Raw genomic sequence first — 21,136 nt, forward strand, 5'->3', positions numbered from 1 at the left:
GCACCTTTGTGCAGTGCTTGTCAGTGTTTGTAGCACCTCAGTGCTGCAGAACACTGACAACAGAACTGTAAAAATCAATTTGGACGTGGTCCCTTTAAGAAAAACGGCTGATGACGTGTCATCAGACCACCTTCTTTATCGGTTGGAAACCTCGCAGGGCAGGCTTAAGAAGCCCTATTTACGTAAAATCTTATTGGAGGCCGGGATCGAGACCGATGCGGGATCCCCACACACCACGGATGTCGCCTGCCCTGGACCTGCCGAGGTTGGAAAAATCCAGCCCATGAGGGGGAATTTTAACCCAAAAAAAGGCTGGCTTTGGGTCGGGTGGGAAATTAAAGTTTTAAAAGTCTGAATCCTGACCAGAACCCGCCTCCAACCCACCCACTTCCCATTGTAAAGGAGGCGGCTGGGGGTGGGCAGCCAACCTTGTCACAGGAGGCGGGTCGACAACTATTTAAATATAATGAGGCTGCCATGCCTCAGTTTTAAGGCAAGGACTGCCGGATCCAGGAGGTAAGTACCTTTTACACTTAACTCCTGGATCCAGCGTTCCTGCCTAACCCACCTGCGGTGATCAGAGACCCCCCCACGAGGCTTCCAATCCCACCCCACACGCCCCTGATCCCTGCCCCCATGCTGCTCCTTGCTCTCTTTCCCCCCCCCCCCCCCCCGTGCTGCTCCCAGCCCTCCAATGTTCACCCCCCCCCCCCCCCCCCCCAAAGCTCCTTCGGCCCTTCGATCAACTGCTCTCACACTTGATCGTTGCTGATGGCACCCCACCCCCACATCTCCGGCTCTTCCCGTGCTCCTCCGGCCCTTCCCGTGCTCCTCCGGCCACCCACCCCCCGGCCTCCATTTAATCCTTCCCTTCCTCCCCTCTCTAGCCCAATGCCGCAGGTACTTCCCACCTGCAGCTAGCCAGCCTCTCAATCCGGCAGGCTGCGGCTGGGAAACAGAGGGTTCAAATGCAAGTCAGGCCCTGCGGTTAAATTCGGCAGGACTTGCGGGAAACCCATTCCCGGTTTCAAGCCCGATCCGCCTCCCAATTTAAATTCAGTCCATAGTCTATGTGTTCGTATATGTATCAAGGTGACAACCACATAATACATCTTGATCAGTAATTAAGTGCTCCACTCAAAATTCAGCTCACAAAAGAAAATCAGGGAAAGAAACAATATTGAGTTAGTTTATTGGTTATATGGGACTATTGGTAATTTTGTACTATTGGTAGGATGCACTGCAGATGGTAAAAGTACTTTCATTGTGTTGCTAGCATGTTGTATAATTCAAAATGGGTTTATCACAATGGTAAATGTTTACTGTTAGTCAATTGAAAACTTCAATCATTTAGCTGATTATTATGGGGAAGATTGAAATAGTTTATACAGTGCAGTTAGATTAGAATTTATTACCACAGCAGACTTAAAGCAATATAATTTTTATTATTTGACAATATATATGAAATATAAAATCTATTTAAATCTTACTGATATATTATGAAGCTATTTTAATTTATTTTCCACGGTAGTTTCATTTAAAAATGTGCAATAAATCATTTGCATTACATTGTTGACGTCAGTGATCTGGATGGATACTTGGGAGAATTTTGCATTTGCAGCATTTTTGTGGAGAAAATAAATATTAATCAATCAAATCAAATCAAATCAACTTTTATTGTCATTGTTAGTGCACAAGTGCAGTACAACGAAATGTAGGCTTGCGGCTCCCGAGAGTGTACATTTAGATTAAGACATTTAAACATTCAACATGCATTTGGCTTGTAATACATTAACATAAACATAACCATAATAAAGTGCATTGGCAGATGTGCAGGCTTTAGAGTTTATTTGTGGAGTTCAGTAGGATGACAGCCCTGGGAAAGAAGCTGTTCCTAAATCTCGTCGTACGGGTGCGAATGCATCTGTAGCGTCTCCCAGATGGCAGGAGGGCAAACAGACTGTGGCTGGGGTGGGTAGGGTCTTTGATGATGGACCGTGACCTCTGTAAACAGCGTTTCTGGTATATGTGCTCTATGGTCGGTAGATTAGATGTTCATGAAAATTAGATGTTTCAATTGGGACATATCAAGCTTCCTTTCATGTCAATATGTTACATGATGACTGGACTGAGGATAAAATTGCATCACATGGCAGAAAATTCTGGAAAGTGTAATGGCTGCGCCAGAGAGGGTGAAGAGGAAACCTGCTGCAGGCTTTCAACCGGTATGTGAAGCATGAACGGAGAAGGGGGGGAATAAACCTGAAAGGCACCCGACAAAGAAGTGATTTAAAAAAAAAATATTCTTTATTCATGCAGCTGTATAAAATTTCATGGGTAAATCTTTTTTGCATTTCAAAACTTATTGTTCATTACAGGAAACTTTCTGGTATCCGGCACTGACGAGACCGAGCTGGTGCCGTCCCGTCAAAACTGCCGTAGAAACCAGCGCTAATGTTGAAACATACGGAGCTTCTGAGCTCCGTGTGAAGCAACAAACCCTGTTGCTTAGCAACAGCTTCAAAACAGTCGGCGTAGCTTGCAAGCGTCTCTGTAGCTAAGCAACAGCTTCAGCTAGACCTTGCTGAGCCACGACTGCAGAAAAAAAGCAACAAAAAGAAAAAAAACATCTGAACCGATTCCTGAATTTTGCCGGTGGATAGAGCTTTCCGGACATTTAACCTCCAGATAAACGAAAGTTTCCTGTACCTTATTTTGTAAAATATATAAAAATCAACATATACATATACACACAACAAAGAAAGGAAAGAATTATGTTTAATTAGCATTTTAACTGTTTTTGTTCTAAAACTCTATTTTCTATTTACAGAATTTGCAATTGATTAGCTCCAGAGCTTTAGGAGGACTCATCACTCAAAGGATCATCCACAGATGTCCAACATTATCTAATGATGAGCCGGTTACTGGCTTCAAAACCCTTGCAGACTGACTTTCAGATAGATCAAAGGAACAGTGCAACAACATTTTGAAGCAGCAAGTGTGTTGTTGGTTTCTGACCAACGTGATCAGAAGATTAATAATGGAGCCAGCATGCTCCTCCAATTGTGCCCAAGCAAATTGTATGATATACAAAATATTGTTATGCCACTGTTCTGGTTGATATCTCTGCACAGTGTCATTAACATTTTAAATGACTTGTATCTCCCCAGTGTCCTCCTCTTGTGCTCTGGTGATGGTGCAGTGAATGACCAGCAGGTCCACTGTGCTTGATGTTCTCGTGTCTTTTTTTGGTGGAGTCTTCAACTTGCATGGCACAATTTGGTCATGGCTCCCATGGAAAATCCTGCCACTTCTGTGGTTCAACAATGCAATGTGAGATCTGCATACATGCTTGATTGTCATGATGAGCTCCCCCTCTTGCTAGGTTTCAATTTCATTATTATAATCATCACCTGGTATGACTCCAGAGAACAAGATGTGGAATAGTCATCTGTGAAGACTTGAAAGAATGAGTGTATTAATTAACTTTGGACTCTGCAAAGACTGCAGCATTTACAATAAAATGGTCCCAGAAGAAAGATATCCTATACATAATTAATTTTTTCTTCTTCTTCTTGGGCAGTCCCTCGGAACCGAGGATGACTTGCTTCCACACTAAATGAGTTCTCAGGTGACTGATGAGTCCAATGTGGGACCTACAGTCTCTGTCACAGGTGGAGCAGACAGTGGTTGAAGGGGCGGGTGAGTGGGGTGCTTGGGTTGACGTTAATTAATTTACTTCAAGCACATCAAGCGTTTATGGATACAGGCAGTATATAATGAGGTTTTTGTTTATAACTAAGCAATATTGGTAAGCTATTACAAAAGACTTCTGAAAGATTCCTGTGATAGTTGTTATTTGTTAATAAACTTAAAAAGATGGTACATAATGGTCACCAGATTACGAGGCGCTGCCGGTTTTCTCACCCAGAAGATTAAATACTTTGGCAGTCATTTTTCTTGTGTATGAGATTTTTTTCCTTTGTTGGGGGAAGAAACATGTCATTATCTTTCTACATTGCTAACAGTTTAATATGTTTTATGTTGCATCAAACCACATACTTAAATAGTTATTGTGTCTTCTATATTCTTAATAACTTGATTTTTTTTTCCAGCTATAGTTGTCCAGGTTTTCTTATAGCCAGCTTTTGCAGCCACAGATTCTTTTTGCTTACAGTATACAAATCTTTGAATTTATATGTTGCTTCACCAATGCAAACAATTCAGTCTTCTAGTATGTGCCTTTCCTTTAGTCACCATTTCCCCCCAGAGCATTATAGGCCACGTGCGCACATTGTGAACTGCCACACTTCTGTTTGTAGAATAATAAACATGAATAATTTGAACTAATTTCCCACTGGATGGCTTACTTTATGCCCAGTGGTAAGTTAAGAAGCAATGGATGATAATATTTGGCTGCTTGGCAGTAGATGTATGTAATTATTTGCCATAGTGCTTTCAAGCCCAGTGGTCCAAAAGTAAGATCAATATTTTTTATATATATTTTTCCTGAATTGTATTCATGTAAAATTAATCTGATATTTTACAATATCAGAATAGCAAGTATTCAATATTCAGGAAAGATAGGCAGAAAGGAAAAGGAGGTGGGGTAGCATTGCTGGTTAAAGAGGGGATTAACACAATTGAAAGGAAGGATATTAGCTCTGATGTGGAATCTGTATGGGTAGAACTGAGAAATACCAAGGGGCAGAAAATGTTAGTGGGAGTGGTATATAGACCTACAAACAGTAATGCGGAGGTCGGGGATGGCATTAAACGTGAAATTAGAGAAGCGTGCAATAAGGGCACAGCAGTTATCATGGGTGACTTTAATCTACATATAGATTGGGCTAACCAAATTAGTAACAATACTGTGGAGGAGGAATTCCTGGAGTGTATACGGGATGGTTTCCTGGACCAATATGTCGAGGAACCAACGAGAGATCAGGCCATCTTAGACTGGGTATTATGTAATGAGAAAGGAGTAATTAGCAATCTTGTGCGAGGCCCCTTGGGTCGGAGCAATCATAATATGATAGAATTCTTCATTAAGATGGAGAGTGAAATAGTTGACTCAGAGACTAGGGTCCTGAAATTAAATAAAGGAGACTACGATGGTATGAGGTGCGAGTTGGGTAGGATTGATTGGGGAATGTCACTCCAAGGGTTGACGATGGATGGGCAATGGCAAACATTCAAAGATCGCATGGATGAACTACAGAATTTGTTCATCCCAGTTTGGCATAAAAATAAAACAAAAAAGGTGACCCAACCGTGGCTAACAAGGGAAATTAGGGATAGCATGAGATCCAAGGAGAGGACATATAAATTGGCCAGAAAAAGCAGTAAACCTGAGGATTGGGAGCAGTTTAGGATCCAACAAAGGAGGACAAAGGGATTAATTAAGAGGGGGGAAATAGGGTATGAGAGTAAGCTTGCAGGGAACATAAAAACTGACTGTAAAAGCTTTTATAGATATGTGAAGAGAAAAAGATTGGTGAAGTCAAGCGTAGGTCCCTTGCAGTCAGAATCAGGGGAATTTATAATGGGGAACAAAGAAATGGCAGACCAATTAAATACATACTTTGGTTCTGTCTTCACAAAGGAGGACACAAATAATCTCCCAAAGATGTCGGGGAACATAGGGTCTAATGAAAGGGAGGAACTGATAGAAATCAGTATTTGTAGGGAAATGGTGTTAGGGAAATTGATGGGTTTGAGGGCCGATAAATCCCCAGGGCTTGATAATCTACATCCTAGGGTACTTATGGAAGTGGCCCTAGAAATAGTAGATGCATTGCTGGCCACCTTCCAAAATTCGATAGACTCTGGAACAGTACCCATGGATTGGCGGGTAGCTAATGTTACCCCACTGTTCAAAAAGGGTGGTAGAGAGAAAACGGGGAATTACAGACCGGTAAGCCTGACATCGGTAGTAGGGAAAATGCTAGAGTCCATTATAAAGGATGTAATAGCAGAGCACTTGGAAAAAAGTGACCGGATCGGACAAAGTCAACATGGCTTTACAAAAGGTAAATCGTGATTGACTAATCTACTGGAATTTTTGGAGGATGTAACTGGTAAAATAGATAAGGGAGAACCAGTGGATGTGGTGTATTTGGATTTTCAAAAGGCTTTCGATAAGGTCCCGCATAAGAGATTAGCGTGTAAAATTAAGGCACATGGGATTGGGGGCAAGGTATTGACTTGGATAGAGAACTGGTTGGCAGACAGAAAGCAAAGAGTTGGAATAAACGGCTCTTTTTCCGAGTGGCAGGCAGTGACTAGTGGGGTACCGCAGGGATCGGTCCTTGGACCCCAGCTATTCACAATATAAATGATCTGGACGAGGGAACTAGATGTAATATCTCCAAGTTTGCAGATGACACAAAGCTGGGTGGGCGTGTGTGCTGTGAGGAGGATGCCAAGGAACTCCAGTATGATTTGGACAGGTTGGGTGATTGGGCAGAAGCATGGCAGATGCAATATAACGTGGATAAATGTGAGGTTATCCACTTTGTTGTCAAAAACAGGAAGGCAGATTATTATCTGAATGGCAATAGATTGAGAGAAGGGGGAAGTGCAACGAGACCTGGGCGTCCTTGTGCACCAGTCGCTGAAAGTAAGCATGCAGGTGCAGCAGGCGGTTAAGAAGGCAAATGGTATGTTGGCCTTCGTAGCGAGAGGGTTTGAGTACAGGAACAAGGATGTCTTGCTGCAGTTGTACAGGGCCTTGGTGAGACCACACCTTGAGTATTGTGTGCAGTTTTGGTCGCCTTATCTGAGGAAGGATGTTCTTGCCATGGAAGGAGTGCAGCGAAGATTCACCAGACTGATACCTGGGATGGCAGGAATGACGTAAGAGGAGAGATTGGGTTGATTGGGCTTGTACTCGCTGGAGTTTAGAAGAATGAGAGGGGATCTCACCGAAACTTATAAAATTCTAACAGGACTAGACAGACTAGATGCTGGAAGGATGTTCCCGATGGTCGGGGAGGCCAGAACCAGGGGTCACTGTCTAAGGATAAGGAATAAGCCATTTAGGACAGATGAGGAATTTCTTCACCCAGAGAGTGGTGAACCTGTGGAATTCTCTGCCAAAGAAGGCAGTAGAGGCCAATTCATTAAATATATTCAAGAAGGAGTTGGATTTATTTATTAAGGCTAAAGGGATCAAGGGATATGGGGAGAAGGCAGGAACAGGGTACTGAATTTGGATGATCAGCCATGATCTCGTTGAATGGCGGAGCAGACTCAAGGGGCTGAATGGCCTACTCCTGCTCCTATCTTCTATGTTTCTATGTAAAAAGAAAGTATTCATGAGTCTCATATGAAGAGCAGAGAGAGGAAGCCCTTCTCCAGCATAGTGATTATCACTTATGTTACTTAACTTTTAATAATGTAAGAGCTAGATGAGAGAAAATGTTGCAGACCATTCCAGATATCCCCCTTCAGCATAGAACTGAATCTCATAAAGCAAGCTCGTTAACTTTTATTGAAAATAAGAAAGAAACATTTATTTCAAATCTGATATTGTATCAAGGAAAGTTCATTTAAAAAATGTATTGATGGTACAATTGAGTGTTTTTGGTACTTGGCATTGCTATTACTGTCAAATTGCATATTCATTTAACTAATAAAGGGCCTTGAAAGTATTTTTTTGCTACTCCTCAAAGTGAGGGATGCGAGTGCTGGGGAATGAAACACTTTCCCATTTGAGGCCCTCAGCATGAACAACAAATGGCTACAGAGCAACAGCAGATAAAGCTCCCCTAATTTGACCCAACAATGTACAGTACCTGGAACCTCAGAAGAACAACCCCAACTGCATTTCCAATATGACATTAAAATAAGGCTGCCCAAACTAATTTCGCAAAGTTCCTTTGCAGCCAGTAGAGAGAGGAGACTTTCATACAATCAATCTGATCTGAACACGACTCCACGTCCCAGGAGATGAAAGAATCTATCACTCAATATCCTAGCTTGAAAATAATGTTAAAACAACACTGTATTTAGTGGATTTGCAAATGATTTCCAATTGAGTACAGTACTGCATCTTAGGACTGAACTTAGTGGGATCATAGCAGTATTCACAGTTGAAAAAAATTTGAATATTAATGAAGACGGAAGTTGTAAATGTGATCCAGGAAAGTATTGTCTACTGGTGCTGTGAATTGTAAGTAAGATGCTTTTGATTATTAGCAGTTAACCCTTTAAATATATTGGGCATGAGCTATCCAAAGAATTCCATTTACTCAATGTACCACATTCTCCTGAGGTAATCAATGTTCTGAACTGACAGTGTGAGAAATTCTTTACATTGCTGGCTGATTATGATTATTGTAACTGGCATTTTCATTACCTGCCCTGTTGGCATGTCTATAATGTTATCTTGAACACAGAAAGAAATGGAATGGCCAATTGTGACATGATACTTTTATTATTTGTTTTACCAGATGACTTCACTTGGAAACCTTGTAGCTTCCAGCACTATGTTTTTCTGTTGTGATATGCAGGAAAGGTTCAGGCCTGCAATCAAGTATTTTGGAGATATCATAAGTGTAGGGCAAAGGCTGGTGAGTTTTTGCAAGTTTTTTATTGTTCATTCTGAAATTTGATCCAGCACTGCTGAATTGCAACATAATGAGAACAATTGAGTTACCCTTTGTTCAAAATTTTATTCACAATGCAATGATATCCTTTCCTTTTAAAATTTAAAAGTTGTTCCATTTGGTTTAAATGATATGCATTTTTTATTTTCTTAAAATGGCGTCTTTCTGAGCAGGTTTTCAGCCTAGGTTATCTGATCACTTATCTCATTGTTTGTGAGAACTTGTGCACAAATTGGCTGGCCTGTTGCCTAAATTACAACCGTGACTACAATTCAAAATGTACTTTGTTAGCTGTGTAGTGCTTTGGGATATCCTGAGGTTGTGAAAGGTGCTAGATAAAGGCAGGTTCTTTCTGTTACTCGGATGTGTAATGAATGTTGTCTTTCTGGATCTTTCTAGCATTGTGTGAAATGAATATTTCTGATGTTTCACTAGAATGACAGCTTCTGCAATCATTTTTTTTAACCTTCACTGTGCGGAGAATTTTCAAGTGCTGTACTGTTATTGTGGAATCCCAACAAACACTCATTTGTTGGACCGCTTTTAGCCATATATTTATTTCTTTTGTATGAATATATCAGAAATATAATCTTGTGATGTAATTTCCTTGGAGAATATTCATTTATATTATATTAGCAGGCACCTTTGTCTCCCAGTCTTCAGTGGCAGCAGGAATGGAAAAGGCTACTTGTTGCGTTAAGCTGGATATTAGTTCAGGAATTATAGTTTATGGCTGGTGCACTAACCTAGATTTTTCTAGTCAGTTGGGTTTAACCACCAGGAAAAAGGGATGGAGATCTGTTAATGCTGGACCTCTGCCGATTTAGCATAATTTTTCATGAAATTTCAGAGTGTCTCGGGAGTTTTCTGGTGTGTACATACAGTATATGGGAATGATGCCCCATGTCATTGTGTCATTTATGCAATTTTCGGTATTTACGCCAGCATAGTCATCTACCCGCTCATACAACATGGGCATCCAGGGATGTTGGAGAGTGGATTTTAACAGCCCTATATGAATATAGGTATAGAGTATTTGCAGGCTATTTCTGTACCGCCTTCCCTATCACTGCTTGGGTGTTCAGGGGCTTTTGTGTTAATTATTGTGGCACTGCCATTTCTTTACCGATATGCACAATGAGCTTCACATAGTAATCCCCCTTTAATTTTGATATAATAAAGAAGACCTTCTAACTTGGAAATCTGCCCACTGCATCCATAGTTCTGTCGACATCTTTCCCATGCCTTCCATAAATATATCTTTACCTATAACGTGACAAATCTCCCACTCAACTCCCACATCTCTCATTCTTGGCACCTGCTCAAACATACAACTTCAGTTTAATAAACTTTTTAATAACTCTACATGTGATTTGCGTGAGTGTCTACTATTTGCTTCTGCATTTCTTCTCCTTGGTATCAGTAGGTGATATTTGCCCTTTTAAACCTGATCCTGTGCTTTGTCTAGGTGCTACATCAATGGCAGTGGTATTTGTGGTGGTTGCTGCTGTGTGTCCATAAGTGCCCCATGAGTTTGAGGTGGCGCTTTCCTCCTCGCCCCCACCCTACCCCAGCCCCAGCCAGCTGCTGCGTCTTGACTTGTAGCAGCTGCAGGACCTTCTACAACTGCAGGCATGGCATGGCCCGGCCTGGCCCTGCACATTTTCTGATATATGTCAAGGGAGAGCTGGCACAAGGGCCTGGATGCGTTACCATCTTGAGAGACAGTGATGACATTCCTGCCCCTGCTGCTGAGTACTGCCTTACCATGGTCAAAGATCGGCATGACCGCAGACCCAGTAGCACAATGAAATCACTGAATACCGGCTTCATGGTTCTCTATCGTCGATCCCCAAAGAGATAAGTTTGTTCCACTTGGCATCCTTATCTCTCTGTTCTTGTAAAGAAAGAAAGTCTTGCATTTTTATAGCGCCTTTTACGACCACCGGACGTCTCAGCGCTTTACAGCCAATGAAGCACTTTTGAAGTGGAGTCACTGTTGTAATGTGGGAAACGTGGCCAATGAAGAATTTAAAAGTGTAATCACAGTTGAAGTATAGGAAACGCAGCAGCCAATTTGTGCACAGCAAGCTCCCACAAATGGCAATGTGATAATGACCAGATAATCTGTTTTTGTTATGTGGATTGAGGGATAAGTATTGGCCAGGACACCGGGGATAACTCCCCTGCTCTTCTTCGAAATATTGCCTTGGGTTCCTTTACATCCACCTGAGAGAGAAGACAGGGCCACAGTTTAACGTCTCATCCGAAAGACGGCACCTCCGACAGTGCAGCACTCCCTCGGCACTGCACTATATCAGCCTAGCTTTGTGTGCTCAAGTCCCTGGAGTGGGACTTGAACCCACAACCTTCTGACTCCGAGGCGAGTGTGCTACCCACTGAGCCACAGCTGACACTGTAGAAAAGTATTGTAGAAAAATTCTAGTGGCCCCAGATGTTGTGAACCATCAAAGAATCTTGCTGCATTCAGAATGGATAAACCACCATACCTGCTTCTTTCAGTTGTTGCAGGACTTCACATCCTGCTGCTGCAGCAGCAGCTGGTGAAAACTCATACGCTGAGAATTTCCTTGGGAATTTGCCGCTATAACCTTGGCAGAGGTTTGGCAGAAACATCGTTTACGCCATAAATGGTTTTTCTGCCATAGTTACGGTAGTGGAGCGGGAGAAGTCCCGAGGAAATTCCTGGTGATGATATGTATTTGGAATACCTGTTACTCATGTAGGTAGTGATGTGATATGAGTCTTTTCCATGTTAAAGGCATTACACTGTATCCTCCATTGTGACATTATTTCCACAATGTATGTTTTGTAAGATTATAAAATTATATCATATTTGAGTTGCTGGATTTTATTTGAAATTTGATTTTAATTATTCAAAGCATAAAAATTCTCATCCCACGTAGCACAATAGACTAATTAGTAGTCAAATTATCTCCAGTGAGAACCAAATAACCAAGGGATATGCGCTAACCAGTTTCACCCCCACTGAGTTTCTCCCCATGACTTTTTTTAGGTTCCCTTGTACCACTGGTATTTTGTCCTCTTCCCCACTGTAAAAAAAAAATAGATACATTCCTGTGTATGCTTTACTTCTGGGCATGTACCTCACCCCTTCAGAATATAAACATTTATGTAGAAACAATATGATAACGGGTCAATAACGAGAGGGCACGGATTTAAGGTGATTGGCAAAAGAACCAGAGGAAAAACTTTTTTTGCGCAATGAGTGGTTAGGATTTGGAATGCGATAGTGTGGTGGATACAGATTCAATCGTAGCCTTCCAAAGGGAATTGGATAAATACTTGAAGGAGAAAAAAAATGCAGGGATATGGGGAAAGAGCAGGGGAGTGGGACTAACTGGATTGCTCTTCGAAAGAGCTGGCACAAGGTCGATGGGCCAAATGGCCTCCTTCTGTGCTGTACTGTTCGATGGTGCACCTTACCCTTCATTTAAAAAAAAAAGAGTATCTTTAATTAATCAACCTTGTCTAACATATGACATAAAGAAGACCCACAGGATATACACAAATCTTTGAAGGTGGGACAAGTTGATAAGGCATACAGGATCCTGGGCTTTATAAATAGAGGCATAGGGCTGGATTTTCATTGGGCCGTGGAGTCAGGATTGGAGGCGTGTGGGGGTTTAAAATCCCGAATTCGGGGGTCCCGCCCCCAACCCGCCTCCATGCCTGTTTCAAAGGAGGCGGGTACCCGCCCCGCACTGGGACCCGCCTCCCCGAGGTGGGAAGGAGATTAGTGACAATTAACGGGCTGTCGGGATGAAGGGCTTGGAGGGGTCAAGATGTCCGGTGTTCAGGTGAGGGGTGCATGAGTGTGTTTGGTCTGTGTAAAGTGTTTAAAGAAGTTCTGCTAACCTTTACTTACCTTTACAACCTTCCTTCCTTCAGGTCTCGGGAGTCCCTCATCTCACCGGCACAGAAAGCAGAATGGCCGCCAGCTGTCAAAATCTGCAGCCTCTGCTTTCTGTTCCGGGGAGATCTCTAAATCATCCTGAGAGGAAGGAATTAACCTGGAGTACAGATTGTCAGTGTTTGACCGCTTCAAACAGCTGTCAAACACTAATATTTCATCTGTCAAAAGGTCTTGACAGATGAAATTTCAATCTGTGACGTCACCTGTTGCCGGGTGGCCCTTAATTGGCCTGCTGGGCGGGCTCAACAAGGTCAATCAAGTCTAAATCGCGTGGGTTGGCTAGAACTCGATGGAGGTGGGACTGCAACCCTGAAAGTTGTAGTCCCGCCTCGTACCCGACTCCTCAATGAAAATCCAGCCCACGGAGTACAAAAGCAAGAAAGTTATGCTAAATCTTTTATAAGTCACTGGTTAGGCCTCAGCTGGAGTAGTGTGTCCAATTCTGTGCACCGCACTTTAGGAAGGATGTCAAGGCCTTGAAGAGGGTGCAGAGGAGATTTTCTAGAATGATACCAAGAATGAGGGATTTCAGTTATGTGAAGAGACTCAAGAAACTGGGATTATTCTCCTTCGAACAGAGGAGGTTAAGATGAGATTTAATGGAGTTGTTCAAAATTATGAAGGGATTCGATAGAGGAAATTAGGAGAAATTTTTTCCACTGGCAGGAGAGTCGGTAGCCAGAAGACAAAGATTTAAGGTAATTGGCAAACAAACTAGAGGGGTGATGAGGAGAAACCTTTTTATGCAGCAAGTTATGATGATCTGGAATGCATTGCCTGAGGGTGGTGGTATCAGGATCAGTAGTAATTTTCAAAAGGGTTTTTGATATATAGGAACATGGAAGATAGGAGCAGGAGTAGGCCATTCGGCCCCTCGAGCCTGCTCCGCCATTCAATGCGATCATGGCTGATCATCCAAATTCAGTACCCGGTCCCTGCTTTCTCCCCATACCCCTTGATCCCTTTAGCCTTAAGAAATATATCCAACTCCTTCTTGAATATATTTAATGAATTGGCCTCTACTGCCTTCTGTGGTAGAGAATTCCACAGGTTCACCACTCTCTGGATGAAGAAATTCCTCCTCATTTCTGTCCTAAAATGGCTTACCCCTTATCCTTAGACTGTGACCCCTGGTTCTGGACTCCCCGACCATCGGGAACATCCTTTCTGCATCTAGTCTGTCCAGTCCTGTCAGAATTTTATAAGTTTCAATGAGATCCCCTCTCATTCTGTTAAACTCCAGCGAGTATAAGCCCAATCGACCCTGTTGTGTATGTACCTTTAAGAGAATAACTGGTCTCAGACTGCAGTACCGGCAGTGACCACCCCTGTATAAAAGGCGCTAGTGAGCCTCTGTTTTCAGTTTCACTATTGACTTCCATCAGTAAAGACATGTTTTGTTCAACTCCTGCTGTCCGTGTCTCAATCATTCACGGACGTAATAGACCCAATCTCTCCTCATACGTCATTCCTGCCATCCCAGGCATCAGCCTGGTGAATCTTTGCTGAACTCCTTCCATGGCAAGAACATCCTTCCTCAGATAAGGCAACCAAAACTGCACACAATACTCAGGTGTGGCCTCGCCAAGGCCCTGTACAACTGCAGCAAGACATCCTTGTTCCTGTACTCAAACCCTCTCGCTACAAAGGCCAACATACCATTTGCCTTCTTAACCTATACTGAACATATACTTCAAAAGGTAACATTTGCAGGGCTATGGAGAGAGCAGGAGAGTGGAACTAGTTTGAAAGCTCTGTCAAAAGAGCTGCCACAGGCATAATGGGCTGAATGGCCTCATTCTGTGCTGTATGATTCTACATCTTTAAGATACAGCTATTAGCTATGCACAGAACTTAGAAATATACAGGAGTGATAGAAACATGGCAGTAAGTTCCAATACATTACCTGTTTCTCTGCTAAATATTTATCCAATATCGTCATGAATCTTCTGACACTATCCGCCTCTACTTCTCCCTGGCTGGTCTGTTCCAAATCTGAACTATTTGTTCACCTGCCCTCTTCTGAGCTTCAGTCCATACCCCCTTGTAGAGTTTTAATATGTTAAAACATAATGGCTCAGAATTTGCAGTGGGTAATAACCGCGAACGAACAGTGTTTGCTGTTATGACCCCATTGAAACTGACTGTAACTTCAGGATGTAGCGCATGCGCATCCTAATGCGGAAATCCTGCGGTCAGTCATTCACTGCTCCGACACTGGTTGCGTGTGTGCCGCTCCCAATAGCCAGCAATCGGTGAAACTGACAAACGTGGGCTTTTCCACGGTAATATCGCTGTTAAATACCCCATTAAAAGTTAGACCTTGTTGGATTAGGTGTAACATTATGGCCCTAAAAAATGAATTTAAATATTGTGGTGTGTCAAATCTATTCATTATAATAAAAAATGTAATTTTTAAGAAACTTTAAAAAAAAAAAAATTTTCGTTTTTAAAAGTTTGTTTATACTTATTTCAGGTTTACCTTTTCCACATGTGAGAGCCCCAATCTTTATTTTGCTCTCTAACATTTTAAAAAGTCAGAATAAAAGCAACTTTTTGAGGAAGTAACTGGTAAAATAGATGGGGGAGAGCCAGTGGATGTGGTGTACCTTGACTTCCAGAAAGCCTTCGATAAGGTTCCACACAAAAGATTATCATGCAAAATTAAGGCTCATGGAATTGGGGGCAAAGTATTAACGTGGATAGAGAACTGGCTGGCGGATAGAAAACAGAGAGTTGGAATAAACGGCTCGTTTTCGGAGTGGCAGGCAGTGACCAGCGGGGTGCCGCAAGGATCTGTCCTGGGACCCCAGCTGTTCACAATATATATAAATGATCTGGATCAGGGAATTGGATGCAATATTTCCAAATTCGCTGACGACACTAAACTAGGAGGAGGGGTGGGCTCTGATGAGGATGTCAGGAGGCTACAGTGCGATTTGGACAGGTTGGGGGAATGGGCGGATACGTGGCAGATGCACTATAATGTGGATAAATGCGAGGTTATCCACTTTGGGGGTAAAAACAGGAGGGTAGATTATTATCTAAATGGCAATAGATTGGGAGATGGGGAAGTGCAGAGGGACCTGGGTGTTCTTGTGCACCAGTCACTGAAGGAGAGCATGCAGGTGCAACAGGCGATTAAGAAGGCAAATGGTATGTTGGCCTTCATATCAAGGGGGTTCGAGTATAGGAATAGGGATACCTTACTACAGCTGTACAAGGTGCTGGTGAGACCGCATCTGGAGTATTGTGTACAGTTTTGGTCGCCCCATCTGCGGAAGGATGTTCTTGCCATGGAAAGAGTGCAACGGCGATTCACCAGGCTGATACCTGGAATGGCGGGAATGACCTACGAAGAGAGATTAAATAGTTTGGGCTTGTACTCACTGGAGTTTAGAAGATTGAGAGGGGATCTCATCGAAACATATAAAATTATGGCAGGCCTGGACAGGCTGAATTCAGAGAGAATGTTTCCAATGGCCGGGGAGCACAGAACCAGGGGCCACAGTCTAAAAATAGCGGGCAAATCATTTAAAACAGAGATGAGGAAGAATTTCTTCACTCAAAGAGTGGTGAGCCTGTGGAATTCCCTGCCACAGAGGGCTGTGAAGGCTAATTCAATAAATATTTTCAAGAGAGAATTGGATATATTTCTGAAGGCTAAGGGGATTAAGGGTTACGGAGAAAAGGCGGGGACGGGGTACTGAACTGGTAAGATCAGCTATGATCTCAGACGAAGATCAGCCATGATCTCATTGAATGGCGGAGCAGGCTCGAAGGGCCGAATGGCCTACTCCTGTTCCTATCTCTATGTTTCTATGTTTCCTGGTTTCCTCTGAGAATTCTGCTTAGACAGCTTGTTGACATCACAGCAGAGCACACCAGGAATTCCCCACTATACTGCACTGATCTCAATTGAACGTCTCAAAAGCCAAACTTCTCCCCACAGAGATCGCGAGATCTTTGTGGGCAGCTTTCTTTGGGGCCAGTAGCAAACACCTTTTCTTCGCTGCTGACCATAGTGTACGGGTCATTAGAATTCAAATGATCTGTATCTTTTCAATCATAACTGACAAATGACACATTCCGCAGTGTTGCCCAGTTGTTGGGATATTAATAGATCTTTAACATCTATGTTTAATCGTTCTGTCACACTTTCTGCTTCACAAAGAATTCACCTTTTCTACAATGCTTTTCATGGTGCCGAGAGTACTCCTTTTACATTTTTGGGGCGTGGGTGTCTTCAGTAATGTGCAATGTATAGCATTTTACTAAACCGGGTTGAAAGAAATGTTATTGCGTTATCTACTTGTATATATTTTTTAACATTATTTTGAATGCACTTCCAGATTCAGGGTGCCCACATTTTGGGAATTCCTGTTGTTGTCACTGAACAATATCCAAAAGGACTTGGGAGTACTGTAGCAGAAATTGATGTGACAACAGCCAAGCTGGTCATACCTAAAACTAAATTTTCAATGGTTGTACCAGAGGTGGAAGCAGCTCTTCATGAAATCCCAGGAGTTCAAAGTGTTGTGTTGTTTGGAGTTGAGGTATGTAGATATCTGGTTTTATGTACGTTTATTTTGCCCTTCATTTGTCATATATTTTCTTGTGCCATGATACACGATTAACATTTTTCTTTCCTAATTACTTCCTCTCTCTTTTGTGATAAGCATCTTACTTCTGTTATTTGTAGTCTGGTTTGAATGAGATTAGAACCACGTGGTCTATTGAATCTCACAAACAGCCCCGTGGTTCAGAGAATGCATGTGTCTATTTTAATCCTTTTTCTTAAAAATCAACTCTTAACTCTTAATGTTCCTTCATGTCGCGAGTTATCACTTTCTTATAAGAGCAGCAGATAACCTGTTCCCAAGGTTCTGGCCAATGTTAGGTTTTAAAGTCCTTGGGTGACATTCAAGTCCAGGACGGGATTAATCCATCTGTATCCTTCAATGTACTGACTGAGATTGTTTTCTTGTTGACTGATTGTTTTGTCTGCTTCGCCAAGGGGCAGGAAAGCAAATTGTTGTGCTGCACCAACTGAGATCGGCTTACCAAACACGGATTGAAGATTGAATCTGGGACTCTCCTGGGTTTAGCGCTACACTGGTTGGCGCCCTTGGCCACTAGTATCGGGGAACTGAATACAGTGAAACCTGTAAATTAGGGACATCTAAGGAACTTGCATCAGGTGTCCTTTATTTGCAGGTGTCCTTATTTTCAAAGTGGCCATTGTATGTATGGTGAACAGGATGAGCCAAATATCCCGGGATTGGTTGTATCTCCTGTGGCGTTCCTTTTTTCGCCCTCACCTGTGATTGTGCCTAATTCTGCAGCCCTGTCAGCAGGATGTGATTTTAGTTCATTTTCTGTTCGCTGGGTTTCCTAGTTCATTGCCATCCCACGGTCCTTTTCCATCAAGGCAGGGATGTCCTGATCCTGGGATCTGCTACGTTGTCAGCCTGCACAGGGCAAGATGGCTGCTGCAGGGCCGGAGTGCCTGGGAGATCCCAACCAAATTGGGGGAGATTAATGTCTTGCAGTCCCCTGTCTGGGATTCCCTCCCTCCGTGTACTACAGCTGCTAATGTTTGAAGTGCTGGGGGGCGGGTAGAGGGCTGTTAGTAGCTAATCCGTACCTGATGTACTGGTGGTGTAGGGTTGCCAACGCTGGTTGGAGACATTCCTGAAAGTTTGATTACATGATGTTCTGACTACATGACATGTGACATTGGATCACTTGACGTCAGGTCATATGACATTGGAACGAATAACTTCTACAAATGTTATTGGATTTACCTTATAAAGATTGGGCCCCCTGTAGTTGAGAATCTTTATTTGTGGTTTTGCGCTGGCAGCTGTTGTACAAGAAGTTCCAAGAACCAGGAGGCTACCCGAGAACAGGCAAAGTGGGGAAACTGATGATGGGGGAAAAGGGGAAACCATTTCCTCCATTTCTCCCGCCAAGGCCCCAGTCTCCATCTCTATGCCGTAGCACCCATTCCCCAGTCTCCCTTACCCTAGTCTCCCTTTCCCCCCAACTCTGCCCCTCCACCGCACGTCTTCAGACCACTTCCCCCCCCCCCCCCCCCAGCTATTTCAGGGATTCCTGACTACCCTGCCTTGACCGACAGTACCAGGCTTTTGTGTGATGAGATCTCTACCCAGCATCCATAGTGGTAGAGAAACCCTCCCGCTATTCTTGTGACAGAGCTGTGCAAGCATTGAAGCCCAGAGATGGAGAGTAAAAATCCTACCAAACTATGCAACCTATGGCCACTTTTCTTCCACCTCTGTTAAATCAAAAACAATTGTGAGTTTTATTACAAATATAAACACAGGAGAAAAAACATTATTCACTTCCATTTGTCGGCCAGAAATGTCACAGGCAAAGCCTTGCACAAGACACGACTTCACTGCACAACCCACCAATGTTTCTTTTGTTTATGTTTCATCTCTTTTTCTTGGTGAATAAAAGTATATTGTGGGTTTTTTTGCCTTTTGTTACTTGACTTCCAGAGTATTACTAAACATATAAGACCAAAATTTAGAGAGTTTTTAAATGCACTTTTTATGTTCCTTTATCTTTTCTGTCTGTCTATTCATTACTGGGGAAGTGGTGTTTTTTTGTTACTTTAACAGCTTTTGTAAGGTGGTGTAATAAGTGATTTTACACGGGGGCAGGGAACTGTTCTTTGCTTGTGATCACTATCCAGTGAAATATTCTCGAAGTAAGCATGTGTGGGAATTGTATAAAGACAGCTTTAAGTGTGGCTGTCATGCTTCCACAGCTGAACAGCTTGTCACTCGTGTATGGCCAGTTGACCAAGGTACCGAAGGGCAACTGCCACCAATGGAACCATGCGTTACTGTCTTTAGGATAGGAGGGGAGAATATTGAAAGCAAAGACAAAAAGCTTTTGAATGCCCAGATTGCACTTCTGAAAGAACAATTGTATTCTAGAAATATTCAGTGGAAGCTCAAACTGCTGAATTTAAGGCATTCTAACAGTCTTCTGTTATGTTTAATATAACATACAACTAATGTAGTCAGAAGAATTGCGGACCTTTTGTTTGTTTACTAGACTTTTCAATGGTACCCAAGTGACCTTTGCTTACTGCATTCCAGAATAATACCCCATTGATAGGCATCTTTAGGGCCATTTTTTTGCAATAACTGAGAGGTCACATTTGCTTTTATTACATGGAATTCCTGGATTTTACCAGTGGCATTTTGTGCGCCTTCCCTCCTTTCGCCACATCATTGGCAGCTGTGCCTTCATCTATCTAGGCTGCACGCTCTGGAATTCCTTCCCTAAACCTCTCCACCTCCCTCTCCTCCATTTAAGGCACTCTTTAAAACTTACCACTTCACCCCTCTTAATATCACTTTGTCCCGGTGTCCATTTTTGTCTGATAACGCCTTTTATAGAAAAACGTCCCACGGTAACTCTGTCAAGGGCTCTATATAAATGCTTCTTGTTACTGTTCTATTTGGCAGCAGCTGCAGAAAATCTTTACTGTGTCACTGGAGGCAAAATGGCTGAATTGGGGGTTTCCAAACGAGAACCTAGTCCCTCCACAGGCTGCAATTATCAGAGCCCATCAACTAGGCTAACACTAGAGAATCCAGTGCCACTGTCAGACCTTCAGTGGTAAGGGACTTTGCAGCTTTCACAAAAGGTGTCATAGTTACGAGGATGAACCTGCTGTGTCTCTTGGTGTGTTCTGAACCATCACAGGTCTTGCTACTACTTGCACCTGCAGGAGGAAACCTGGGAATTACATCTTTGCAGCCACTCAATTTGACTTGAACAATGGCTTCACTTAGATTTGTGCCATATTTAGTTCAAATAAAGATGAAAACTCTACTCTTTCTGAATTTTGTTTTCATAATCACCAAGAACCAGATTGATACACAGATACATAGAAGATAGGAGCAGGAGTAGGCCATTCAACGAGATCATGGCTGATCATCCAAATTTAGTACCCTGTCCCTGCCTTCTCCCCATGTCCCTTGATCCCTTAGAAATATATCTAACTCCTTCTTGAATATATTTAATGAATTGGCCTCCACTGCTTTCTGTGGTAGAGAATTCCACAGGTTCACCACTCTCTGGGTGAAGAAATTCCTCCTCATCTCTGTCCTAAATGGCTTACCCCTTATCCTTAGACTGTGACCCCTGGTTCTGGACTCCTTGGCCATCGGGAACATCCTTCCTGCATCCAGTCTGTCTAGTCCTGTTAGAATGTTATAAGTTTCAATGAGATCCCCTCTCATTCTTCTAAACTCCAGCGAGTATAAGCCCAATCGACCCAATCTCTCCTCATACGTCATTCCTGCCATCCCAGGTATCAGTCTGGTGAATCTTTGCTGCACTCCCTCTATGGCAAGAACATCCTTCCTCAGATAAGGCGACCAAAACTGCACACAATACTCAAGGTGTGGTCTCACCAAGGCCCTGTACAACTGCAGCAAGACATCCTTGTTCTTGTACTCGAATCCTCGCTACGAAGGCCAACATACCATTTGCCTTCTTAACCGCCTGCTGCACCTGC

At 42.8% G+C, this 21,136-nt stretch overlaps 1 protein-coding gene across 2 annotated transcripts in view; it reads left to right on the forward strand.

Moving 5' to 3' along the window:
• The window catches only part of isoc1 (isochorismatase domain containing 1), a 45,693-nt gene that overhangs the window by 12,738 nt on the left and 11,819 nt on the right, over positions 1-21,136 (forward strand). Inside the window, exons 2-3 of one of the 2 annotated variants that reach the window (XM_085984436.1) lie at positions 8,457-8,576; positions 16,923-17,126. In XM_085984436.1, coding sequence (XP_085840562.1) covers positions 8,457-8,576; positions 16,923-17,126 — 324 coding nt within the window. The remainder of the gene's footprint in view (positions 1-8,456; positions 8,577-16,922; positions 17,127-21,136) is intronic. The other variant, XM_085984440.1, reaches the window with a different exon arrangement.

The sequence above is a fragment of the Somniosus microcephalus genome, chromosome 1, assembly GCF_052327205.1.
Source record: "Somniosus microcephalus isolate GS21.2 chromosome 1, FLI_Smic_1.0, whole genome shotgun sequence".
Taxonomy (NCBI): Eukaryota; Metazoa; Chordata; class Chondrichthyes; order Squaliformes; family Somniosidae; genus Somniosus; species Somniosus microcephalus.